The sequence below is a fragment of the Engraulis encrasicolus genome, chromosome 5 (assembly GCF_034702125.1).
Source record: "Engraulis encrasicolus isolate BLACKSEA-1 chromosome 5, IST_EnEncr_1.0, whole genome shotgun sequence".
NCBI lineage: Eukaryota > Metazoa > Chordata > Actinopteri > Clupeiformes > Engraulidae > Engraulis > Engraulis encrasicolus.
The window spans coordinates 17599335-17612643 of NC_085861.1; the positions used below are offsets into that span (position 1 = coordinate 17599335).

At 42.4% G+C, this 13309-nt stretch overlaps 1 protein-coding gene across 1 annotated transcript; it reads right to left on the bottom strand.

The window, feature by feature from the left end:
* Nucleotides 1–3: 3 nt before the first annotated feature.
* Nucleotides 4–7354, bottom strand: LOC134449714 (sodium-dependent neutral amino acid transporter B(0)AT1-like; the record flags this gene model as incomplete). Its single annotated transcript, XM_063199823.1, has 5 exons — nucleotides 7133–7354; nucleotides 4393–4533; nucleotides 3891–4028; nucleotides 3273–3454; nucleotides 4–93 (listed from the first exon to the last, which is right to left on the bottom strand). Coding segments are annotated over exons 1-5 (750 nt in total), but the record flags the coding sequence as incomplete, so codon positions are not given.
* Nucleotides 7355–13309: the final 5955 nt, after the last annotated feature.

Here is a 13309-nt window from a genome sequence, read left to right on the forward strand (position 1 = left end):
TATGATTCCATCTAATGATCCTTTTAGAGTGAGCCCTCTGATCAGGAAGATGGTGAGTACGACATAAGGGAGAGTCGAGGTGACATAGACAGCCTATGTGGAGGGTGAGAGGGCACACGGTTATTGTTCGCATATTAAAACAAAGCAAATCAACAAGGACATCTCTCACATGAAATAAAGTGTGCTGTAAAAAGCTTACGCTCACATTCATAAAACAAGGTGCTACCCGCACACATTTTAATGTCTCAAGAGGATACATGCTGATTTATGATGTAACAACGTTATCACCCCATGCAAATCAGCAAATCAGTTTTATTTTACAAGACCATAAAACCATAAAAGGAAGGCTATTGCATTTACTACATTTACAACTTGGTGTTCTTGTAAGTTGGATCGGTCTGTACATTTCCTGCTCCCTATATACGTACTGTGACAGCATCACAATTTGCAAAACACATAAAGTAGACTCCCACAATGCCGTGCTGCTACTGCTTTCTTTGATGCCGCCGCCACCCTTTGGAACAGTCTACTGTACCTGCCCACATCCGCCAAGCCCCCACACTGGTCACGTTCAAAACACATCTCAATCCCATCTCTTCACTGAAGCCAGTGGACTCTGACCCCTCTTCTTCCCCTATCTTCCCAATTCCCTAGCCCCATCCCCTTCTTGTAAAGCGATTCCATGATAGGCGCTATACAGAACTTTATTATCATATCATGGTCACGTTCAAAACACATTTCAAATCCCATCTCTTCACTGAAACCAATGGACTCAGACCCCTCCTCCTCTTCCCCTCCTCCCCTCTTCTCAATTCCTCTGGACCAATCCCCTTTTATTAAAGTGACCTTGGGTTCCATAATGGGCATTATATATAAAACTCATTATTATTATTATTATTATTATTATTATTATTATTATTATTATTATTATTATTATTATAATAATAAGGGCAGTCATGGGTGAGCGGTTAGGGCATCATAAGGCCCTCCCCCACTCTAAATGACAGCCCTTCTCTTCAGACACCTCCTCAAATATTTTCCTCCTTCTCTCCCGTTAATATTGAAACTGTCTGTGATCTTGCCACGAAAGCCAGGCCTACCACCTGTCTCCTGGACCCTATGCCCTCCTCTCTTGTCAAGGCCTGTCTACCAGTTCTCAGTCCCCTCCTTACTAACATCATTAACACCTCTCTCCTGACAGGCATAGTTCCAAACTCCCTAAAGATTGCAGCCATCACGCCTGTCCTCAAAAAAACTGGAGCTGCAGCGGATGATTTTAAAAACTACCGTCCCATCTCAAACCTTCCCTTCATCTCCAAGCTGCTAGAGCGTACTGTGGCCTTACAGCTTCAAGAACACATGACATCATTTAGCCTATGGGAGGAACTGCAGTCTGGGTTCAGGGCTAAGCATAGCACTGAAACAGAACTGCACTAGTCAAGGTCGTAAACGACCTTTTGTTAGCTGCGGATTCAGGCCATTTCAGTATCCTCCTGCTACTTGATTTAACAGCTGCTTTTGACACAGTCTGCCACAACGTCCTTCTCACAAGGCTGGAAACCCTATTGGGCATCACTGGTACTGCACTCTCCTGGTTCAGGTCCTATCTAACTGGAAGAGAGCAGTTTGTCTCTATTGGTGATTTCCGGTCTCCAAATTCAGTCCTCACACATGGTGTTCCTCAAGGCTCAGTTCTAGGCCCCCTACTCTTCATCATTTATATTCTTCCCCTTGGTAACATACTCCGAAAACATGGTCTAAATTTTCATTGTTATGCAGATGACACCCAAATTTACATTCACACCAAACCCTCCCATCCACTCCCCCTCGCTAACTTAACAACCTGCCTAAATGAAATTAGTAATTGGATGACCCAAAATTTTCTTAAACTTAATCAAAACAAAACCGAAGCCATCATCATCGCCACTCCATCATTACTTAAAAAGATAAACCTTTCTCAGGTTCTCTATCCCTGACTATTTCACCTCCACTTCCTCTGAAGTAAGAAATCTGGGCGTCATCATCGACTCTTCGCTCTCCTTTGAATCCCATATCAAACACCTCACCAAAACCACTGCATTTTTCCACCTTAAAACCATCTCCAGACTCCGCCCTTCTCTTACCCCTACCTCTGCTGAGACCCTCATCCACGCTTTCGTAACCTCCAGATTAGATTATTGCAATGCCCTACTCACTGGTCTCCCTACTAAATTGATAAACCGTCTACAATACATTCAGAACTCAGCAGCTAGATTACTCACACACACCAGACCCTGGCATCACATTACCCCTATCCTCTATCAATTACACTGGCTTCCTATCCATTCACGTATCCATTTCAAAATTCTCCTCCTTGTATACAAGGCCCAGCACAACCTTGCACCCTCCTACATCACAAGTCTCCTCACCCCATACAATCCCACCCGCACACTACGCTCCACTGACTCACTCCTCCTTACAGTTCCCTCCACACACCTGCGCACCATGGGCGACAGGGCATTTAGTGTTGTTGGCCCCAAACTTTGGAACTCACTCCCACTGTCTCTTCGTCAGTGTTCCACACTATCTACTTTTAAATCTAAGCTGAAGACACACCTTTTCATTTCTGCTTTTCCACTTCAGTGACAGGCACTTCCACTTTATTTTAATCATCAGTTTATTTTTAATTTTACATACTATTTTTTTTTTTTTTCCCTCATTTTATTTTATTTTCAAATGCATTCTACTTCTTTTTCTTACTTGAAAACATTTATCTTTATTGTACTTTTATTTCTATTTTATTTTTGCATTTTAATTACTCTCCTATTGTTAATTCACTGAAGCTTTGTTTTACTTTCCCTACTGTTATGTATTTGTTTTGATTGTAAAGTGTCCTTGGGTATCTTGAAAGGCGCTCAAAAATAAAATTTATATATTATATATATATATATATATATATATATCAGACTTGCATCCCAGAGGTTGCCGGTTCGACTCCCGCCCCGCCAGGTTGGTGGGGGGAGTAATCAACCAGTGCTCTCCCCCATCCTCCTCCATGACTGAGGTACCTTGAGCATGGTACCGTCCCACCGCACTGCTCCCCATGGGGCGCCACTGAGGGCTGCCCCCTTGCACGGGTGAGGCATAAATGCAATTTCGTTGTGTGCAGTGTGCAGTGTTCACTTGTGTGCTGTGGAGTGCTGTGTCACAATGACAATGGGAGTTGGAGTTTCCCAATGGGCTTTCACTTTCACTTTTATTATTATTATTATGGCTGTAAGGGTACCACATACCTTCCCCGTGGTCTCAATGCCACGAATACAGCAGATGTACAGCACTCCCCAGGCGCTCACTAGGCACAGCACCATCCACCACTGCAGGCCTCCAGTGTCGTCGATCACAGCGGTGGTGTTAAGGGTCTGGCGATACCAGAAGAAGTCCACAGGGGAGCTCCTTTCGCACTCCGGCACGTAGCCTGTGATAGGTTGGATGGAACTGGATGAATTTCACAGAAGGAGTCGAAAAACGTCACTCCAAAAAGAACGAGAAAAAAGGTTCCTCTGAGAAAAAAGGCACTCCAAGTTAAAATGTCTTCATTTGTTTGGACAGGTCCTATATGGGCATATTAAAAACAAAGCTCTCTCTCCCTCCCTCTCTTTCTCTCTGTGAGAATGAATTAATGTTATAATTTAATCATTTTGTGATTCTTTTTGATGTAAATGTATTGCATCCAGTGAGCAATCTCTTTGCCCTGCTCCCATACACACCTCTGTACTCTTGCTTAATGCCTCATTAGACACTTGTAAATGTAGACCAGCATAGCTTGTTTTTGTGCTTTGTTTTTTGCATTGCGGGACTACTGGTTCCCACCAGTAGTCCCACCTCACTGCAGACCTCTGTTATCAACCCACCTGTCTGGTTAGCATTTAAGGGACACTGGCTCCATGGCAGAGGGTCCTGAAAGGAGTTGAAGAAATACCACATGACCCAGGCGATGATGGTATTGTAGTACAGACTGATCAGGAGGGACACAAACATCGATGATATGCCTACGAGAAACGAGATCCACATTAGTGTATACCGGAGTGGCTGTGATCCACTGCAGGAAGGTAAGAAGTGGTGTGCACAGACATTTTTAGCGGGGCAGGTGCTAAAGGGGGGTCGGGGAAACGTATTGGCTATAGAGACGATTGGGGAATTATTGTCATGTGCTTTTGAGTGTAAAACCTTTGTAGATTATCATGTCAACATGGACGACAGTCAATTGTGACAAATAACTTTTTTAAAAGAAAAGTGTCAAAAAGGGCATTTTTTGGTCCTGTAGGGAAAAGGGGCAGGTGCTTTAGCATTACCTGGTCCCTATCTGTGCACGCCTATGAGGGTAAGACATCATTATTCTAAAAGAAGGCTCACCAACTCCAAGCATGTAGGGGTTCACCGTCCTCCAGACTCCCAAACTTCCTTTTCTGAGCCTCTGGCCGATGGCAAACTCCAGGTGTAAGAGTGGAATTCCCTCAAAGACTAGCAGGATCAGGAAGGGTATCATAAAGGCACCTGTAGATAACAAATCAGGGATTAGTAAAACCCTATCAAAATAAGGACGTTTCTGTAAGATACTGCAAGACATTTGTTGGCTAACACTGACACAATAGTCAACAACACAGTTGATGCCAATCAATCTAAGCATCAATATTACAAGCTAGTCTCAAGGGTTCTAATGGTTCCAAAAAAATCTGGTTGTGACATTGAAAAGAAAAGGTGAGGCCACTAATAATACAACACCGCTAGCACTGAGCAATCCTTGGCTTTCATAAGGCCCGCTGTAGGCCCTGATCACAAACCTAAACCACATCTCTAGTGAGATGTAACAGTGTGTTGAATGAAAACAGACATCCTTTGACTCTGGGAGTCTAACAGCGTTTTCACACCTGGTTCCTTTCAGCCGCCTAAGCAAACTCAGAGTAGTGACTCATGACTGCATATGTGAACGCTCCAAAGCGTACCCAGACCCCTCGGACGTGAACCGTACTGAGACCTTGGTTGATGTGCTCTCAGTTCGGTTCACTTATGAGTGAGGGAAAGTTTTTAATAATTTCTCCAAGTGTGATGTAAAACAATACACATTTAGTGATGGTGATCTCTTTAGTACATTTTGTCTGTGATTTTGTTTTATGTTGGACAGACAGACACTGTGAGCTTTTCATATCAGTTCTTCCCCTTTTCAAAGAGCATATACTGTATCTTTAGCTTCTCAACTACAACAGCGCTACGCTACATGAAAAGAGTTGTAGTTGCAGTCTGGGCGAGACAAGACCTTGAGTGAAGCAAGAAATGAGTGAAGATTGCAGGTAACTGATAATGATATGAAGACTGTGATATGATTAGATTCCTTCAGGTTTGTGTAAGGTTCACAAGTTTTTTTCATTGAAGATTTTAGAAAAACATCTAGCGAACAACACTACAAAATTGTTGCGGGGAGACATGACAAACTCTATGTGAATTAAATAAGCAGTAGTGTAAATCGTTTTAGTGGGTTTTTTTAGATAAAAGATAAAATGCTGTGTTATCACAGAGTTATTATTACAGACTGGCGCACAGGGAGTCCATATGTAGATGATAACATTCACATGTGCCTTTGGACCCAGTCTTGTGTACTGTGGGAAACGGTGTGCTCCGACCAGGATTAAATGGAAATCAACATGAGCGTTCTGTTTTGCTGATAATGTGCTGTGTATAATACCTTATATTGAAACAACTGATAACAGTCCACACAAAAAAAGATTAAATGTTGGGAGCAGGACAGGGTTCATTGCACAACAGGAAAGTAACTCAGCTTACAGGCTGTTCTATCAAAACAATGGCAATCACTCAAGGTTTTTTGTTTTTTTTCACCATTAGGTGCAAAAAAATGTTTTCTACCTGTTTGGTTTGCACTTTCTGGGAGCAAAGTCACAGTCAACACGTTTGTAAGCAGTTTTCCTTCCCTGTCTGGTTAATGTATGAATAACCCTCCGAAGGAATTCACACCTACTGAGTGACCCTCACAAGCACTGAAGTTAACCTTGAGTTTAGAGTTAAGTTTACTGCATGACATAATCAGCTGTCGAGCTGATGCCTCCAGACTTCAGTGTCTTCTGCAATCCGCAAATGTCCAGTGAATCTGACAAAACTAATTCTCTGTATGTTTAATTAAACAAAGTTATTCAGTTACTCGGTTACATTGAAACCGGTCACGTCCGAGTCATTGTAATACTTTAATAAATTGTATCAGTTTGCACGTCAGTGTGCACATCCGCTTTCTTAAAAGTAAGAAACACAACATGGTCATGGTTCTGAGCGCCCAAAACGTTGTGACATTTTGTTTGGGAGCATAGAACAGTGTCGCAGGCCTTTCTTTTCAGCTTCAGCTATCTTCTTCAGATAAAGTGCGCACATTCTCTCTTTTTGACTTCCCAGGTATATATACTGAAGGGGCAAGAAACGGAGGATGCGGAATCCAAAAGCTGCCACCTTTTTTTAAAAAAACAAAACAAAACTCAGCTCACAAAGGGTGCTCTAAGAATAACGTAAAACCCTTTCTACAGGATGATTCAAGATAACTGTGCCTCAATTTCAGCTTCCCCGTTTTATTAAGTTAAACACAGCTTATGTGTTGTAGTCTTCCACTATTTTTATTTCATACGTTTCTTGCATGTACAAATGAATGCAATAATGATAGTGGTTTTTCCCTGTACTGAATTATGCTGTGCTGAATCATACTATTTATTGTTAATCCAGCAATGAAAATAGGATTTACTGAAATTTTACAAAGACTTAAACTATTCCAGTACCTTGACCAGTGAGGAATATAGATTACATTACTGTTTTTTTAGTGCTACAATATTTTTCACCTCTAGCATGACATGTTATACTAGATATTAGTTGTTAGTATATAAAGTTGTTTAAATGCTTATTTTGTTTAAAGACCCGGCATTTCCCCATGACAGGGGTCCTGTAGCTTTTGGAATAAAGCCACTTAAAGCAGAGTATATGTCACCGCTTTGTTAGCAAAAACTGGCCACTGATTACAAATACTGTACATAGTATGAAGGCAACTGCACAGGTCTTCATTCATATGACTGCTGATTACTGGAAGTAATTCAGGGGTACCTACCTCCTCCGTGGCTCTGGCAGAGGTAGGGGAAGCGCCAGACGTTGCCCAGGCCCACGCAGAACCCTACGCAGGTCAGCATGTACTGGGTCTTGTTGTCCCATTTGGGCCTGTCCCCAGCCTCCTCCACCTCCAGCCTCTCCAGCTGCTCGTGGGTGAGGATCCTGTCCTCCAGGCCTGGGTTGGGGAGCTTCAGCTTCATGATGTTGCCTCTCCTGCCACACAGCCTCCGTCTGCAGTGTCTTGTCCTTGTCTGTGCAGATGGGCTTGTGGTGTACGTACTGCAACAAGTGGCAGATTTATGACAGTGGCTGTCAATGGGTGGCTGTCACAGTAGTTGCTCTGTCTGTATGTTCCGTACACGCCACTCTAAGACGCCCAAGTCACAGAGAGATGAGCGCACCAAAGGCCAAGGACCGTATTTATACTGAGCTGCAGTCTTGGGCCCACAGCTTGAAGCCTCTCCCAGACTACAAATCTGTGCAGTCAGCTGCATGTGGCTGTAAGTGTGACTCCAATGAAGCGGGATTTGACAATAATTAATGCCTTATCTGAGGAGAGACATGGACATCAACCACCTCCCTCGTAGGAGAGCCCCTCCTCAGCTTTACCAGCCAAATTATACTGAGATAATCATCTATATGACCCTTCGGTGGAAACTTACTAACGCAACAAGGGTTCAACATTCAAAAGTCAAGAATGCCATGTTGTACATACAGCAAGACAAACATACGTATGTTTTGGGTTTTTAAGGAGATTTAGTAGGCTATATGACATTTTCTCACATAGCTTAATGGAGGCAAACATTGACAGCACGACACCTATTTTCCTCTCTTGTAAGTAATGGTTGACGTTCCCACTGCTTGCGTTACAAACAGCACGGATGTGGTGTGCATATGCACCTGTGTGTGTGTGTGTGTGTTTTTGAAAGAGAAGAGAGCCTAAGAAAGGGTTTGCTGAGTTTGGTGTGTAAAATTAAAGACTGCATGTGTTTGCTAAACGGTTTATAAAATACACAACAGCATAGGGGTGTAACGGTATACAAAAATCACGGTTCGGTATGAATCTCGGTTTTTGGGGTCACGGTTCGGTACATTTTCGGTACAGTGTGTATAAAAGAAAAGAACATTAAATTTTTGGGTCGGAGATTGCATCAGTGTAAGACAGTACATTTCTCAAAGTCTCACAAAGAACAAGACTCTACATCTGTTTTTTTTTGCATTCTCTCTCAGCGGTCTGTATGAGCCACTGCATGGCAGCATAATGTAAAAACATGAACAGAGTTGTCTGTCAATCTACCTTTCGGAACAGCACTGTTCGGTTTGGTACATGTCTGTTCGGTTCGGTACAATACAGTGTACCTTTACAGGCCTAATAGTTATGAATCGATTAATTCATGTCATGAATCAATAAAATACAAGAAATATGCAAGAAAAACATCAGGAAACATCAAAGCTCATGGCTTATTTGGTACAGTCGGCACAACTGACTCATAACATTTTAATGGCATGTCTTACCAGCACCAGAACAATTTCAACTTAATTTCAGCTTGTATTCTACTTTAAATCATGTGCATGCATAGTCATGTGTGCATTTCTGTCCTCTGGTGGACTCAATGTGAAAATGCATGACCGGGGCTGAAAGTTACAGATTCTTTGACAAAACATAAATTCCACGTGGCAAGAAGAATTTTTCTGCCTTATACTCGAGATCCCCCAAAATAATCTTTCGTAAACAAAGCAACTTAAGATCAGATGATTAATCAGCATCATAGCATCTAATGAAAGTCAGGCATCTTCTGCAAATATACACAGCATGGAAATACTATATAAACAATGGGTTAAACTGTTTTGTATGATATGTAGACAGAAACTGAATTGAAGTCAATTATAGTCACTCAGTCATATTGCACTTGCCGCACCCTTTTCATCGAATTGCTAATCACCACTGCAATCATTTTTATGTCATGCAGTTAGTAATAAATAGCAGTGTCCTAATATTCTGAGACATTTTATTTATTGACCCCAAATGTAATATGTTGTGATTAGTAACCTAGTGACGTGAAAAACGCCAACAAACAATTGGACCCTTGCTTGGTATCAGTTAGGTAACATATACTAGGAATATGGTAATCACATTTCCCAGCAAATAAACAGTTGTTGTGTCTACATTGGCATTAAAACGAAAAGAAAATCAAGTCTCAACTTAGATGACCTCAACACTTTCCTCTAGGCCTAGGCCTATATATTTTTTATGTTAGTGAGCAATTTTCTTGAGAAATGGTGCAAAAGCCGCTTGAGGTTTTTTTTACGAGGTTTAACACTTCTCTCCTCATTTAACCCAATTGGTTTCCATGTTGTGACCTTGCATGGGCCCAAAAGACAATTTTACGACTGTACTGTATATTTACCAACAGTAGGATTTATTAGAGTTGTCGGCTCTCTCTATTTCTCTCTGCCTCTGTCTGTCTGTCTCTCTCTCTGTGTCTGTCTGTCTCTCTCTCTCTGTGTCTGTCTGTCTCTCTCTCTCACACACACACACACACACACACACACACACACACACACACACACACACACACACACACACACACACACACATGCACGCGCGGGCACACACACACAGACACACACAGACACACACAGACACACACACACACACACACACACACACACACACACACACACACACACACACACACACACACACACACACACACACACTAGTAATGAGACAGTGTTGATGTACACTGAAACAAATGTATATTCTCTATAGTGGTGACTTGTGTTAGTAATTTTTAATTTCCAGGTTAATTGGTCTCCTGGTCTTGTTCACCAGTTGTGCTAACAATTCATGTCAATTTGACTGTTATTAAGTAAATAAGGTACCACTCTGCTTGAGTGACCCCATTTCCAGCCTGCTTTTACTTGACCAGTACATGACCAGCTGTTGTATGGCACACAAAAGTCATTAGCTCTTTCTAGTTACTGAACTTTGACTATACTACTTTTTGACTTGTCCAGCAGGGTTGAATAGATTGGAAGAGTGTAATGAGGAATTTCTTTTGAAAATGGTGTAGAGGAAAATCACAGCATGGACTTCTCAAAACTGTATATACACAAACTACTCATATTGTGTTGAATGAGTAAAATCTTTAACATTGATGGATAGATTTATCTTGTGTTTTAAATGTATTAGTATTTGTCCACTCCAGATAAGGGAGAATAGTCAGGTGATTGCATGGATGAGAAGATCTCACTACGTCTGTATGCTTCAGTAAAATACACCAACAAGGGGTGATGTTAAGTTTTTCTCATTAGAATGAGTACAATATCAACTGTTGACAATGACGTTTCACTACAGAAGAGCTATCAAATCCAACTTGCACATTGTGAGTGTTTAGACGTAACGACGAATAATCTTAGTCTAACAAAGTATATGGCACAGTGTGCAATATATGCATGCACATTCTAACAGAGTAGCCAAGGCACAGACAGACATTCACTTGTAAGTTTACAGATCCCCTTGAAAAACATTCCCTTCGCATCCCAAAAATATAAAAACTTTGTTTAAAAAAAAACAACAACAACCTTCATGAAGTTTTGTTAAAAAACATTGCCCTGTCTGGATGGGCACTGCTTTTCTCTCTGGCATGCCACTACAAACAAAAAGTCTATGGTACTAAATTTGCCTGCAGGGTACTAAACTTGCATCAGTAAATGTTGCAGTGTTAATTCAACACTTAAAGAGTTAATTTAAGTCCAAATGATGTCAAATCGACTCTCTAAGTGTTAAATGAGCACTGCAGAATTTACTGTGCAACTGCTTGCTGGATCTTGGAATCTCCAAATTGGCAACCGCTCCACCTCACAACAAAAGTGTCTCTGCCAGTGGCGGAACAACTGCACACAAGGCCCCAGGTGAAAACACTTATAGGGGTCCCTATACTGCCTGCCAAGGTCACAATAGGGCCCCCACCACCAATGCAAGAGTGTGCTGGGCCCCGGGGCAAATGCCCTGCTCGCCCTCCCTATAGCTCCGCCCCTGGTCTCTGGCATCCATGGCTTGTCTCACTGCTTGGAGATGTTATAGACCACGAAGACGAAAAGGAGACTGACTCCCACCAGGGAGATGGTGGCTGGAGTTGTGAAAAGACTAGTGGACCCTTGAAGAACCACATCACACCCAGCATCACACCATCACACAGAGAACGCATGCACTACCATACTGTCTGTGTCTAGTCTTCTGTCCAAGACAGCTGCGAGGGTGGACCACCCTACCCTCGTGTCAGCCAGTGAACCTGAAGACCTGACGATTGGTCTACGTTACACCTCTGAAACCGTAACCTGCAATTGGGGGTGGGGTCTGGTGGAGGATGTGACAGTGGACATCGCTGTTGTGGGTGCACACATTTCTGATTCATTTCATAAAATGTTGATGGACAGCAGAGATTTTGCATACACCGGCCTTTTTAAATTATCTTTACTAACAGTTTTTTATTATACCAACAGTTTTGTGTCTGTTGGTTTGGCCATTCCAGCATAACTATTTTTTTCTAATGGGATCAGCCAATGGTGTCCTGAGGGCTGAGTTTGGCGCACAGTGATGTCTTGATAAGTAGAGGAGGTGCTTGCTCTCTCTTCTATGCTTTCTCTTGCATTGTCCTCTGAAGGCATTGAAGCGGACGAGTGTACTGGTAGAGGACTTGGAACTGTCTGTTCATGGAGACCTAACATGTTACAAAGCTGCTCCACGCTGCTGGCAGCTGGTTCAGATGATTCTGTGACAGCTGATTTTTCCTCCCCACATGTGACTTCAGAGTGATCATCCTCCAGTTTGTCCTCCTCATGTATGTCTTCAGAGGTCTGTGCCTACCTGTTGCTATTGCAGTCGGAGTTGGAGACGATATCTCTGTAGCTGGAGCACCCCAAACTAACCAGATGCATGGAGGTGGATGTGCCCATCACGCGGTCTTCATTTCCAGGCACATGCGTGGAGAGCCATGCAAGGGCTATGGCCAGGACGGAGAGACACAGGCCACCAATTACTGTCCCTCCGTCTCTGATGCCTGCCTCCAACATTGCCTGGCCCCACACTGTCATGATGGCTCGTACCTGCACTAAAGAATGTGTCACACTGTTCTACATATTGAGACAGGATGAGATGTAGGAAAATCAAAACAACATAGGCTATGTCCAGTCAACGAACTGTGTGACGAATGGAAACCAGCGAGTTTGAGGGAGGCTTTCTTGCCAGCATCTCTTTTAAAGAGCAACATAAGCCACGCTTCTTGGAAGAAAAGGGATTACAATTAATCCATGTTTTTTTTTTATTTAACCCAGAGCCTATGTTATAACCTTACTGTCACCAAAATTGTAATGGCTATGTCTTAATCTGTTACTTAAGGCTCTCTGTAATGTCATAGCAATGTTGTTATGATGTAGTTGAGTATTTTCAACAAATAGTGAATAGGCCCGCCTGCGACCCCATCTGCACTAAGAGGCTACACAGCGATTACAAAGGAGTCAGTTGATATAGTGGGGTCGTAGGCATGTGCAATTTTTCTCAGTCATTTCAAATTGGTGTTAAAGTTTGGTTTTCACTTCCATGTTGAAGTTTAGTAGCCTGGTTCACACCAGACGTTGTGTGTGTAGCTTCGGTGCCCCCTGGCGGCGCAGAGCTACACACACTACCATCTGGTACACAGCCATAGAGCACGCTCCGTCTCCAACCAGAAAATAGGCTGAGAATGTAGTGTGTGTAGCTCTGCTCCGCCAGGGGGCGCCGAAGCTACACATACACCGTCTGGTGTGAACCAGGCTAGAAGTTTAGGGTCTATAGAACAATTTGAGTTCGAGTGTCAAACACACAGATAACAAAATGGCCTGCTGGGGGCGCTCTAAAATGTATAAACTGCTATAAGTTTTGATTAGTTTAACCAAATGTAACATATGAGGTATGTATGGATTCATCATTAAGAGGAGAAACTGGTGAGCTAAGTATTTGGTCACCAGATTAAAGACACACTATGTAATAAACACACTTTTAGCCCATGGACAGCAAAATTCAGGGTTTTTTTTTTAAGATAAAGGGTGGAAATACCCCCAAAGTTGCAATGAAACATAATTTATTGTTACAAGCTATTGTAAATAAAGCCTGGGATATCATTCAACTTGATTT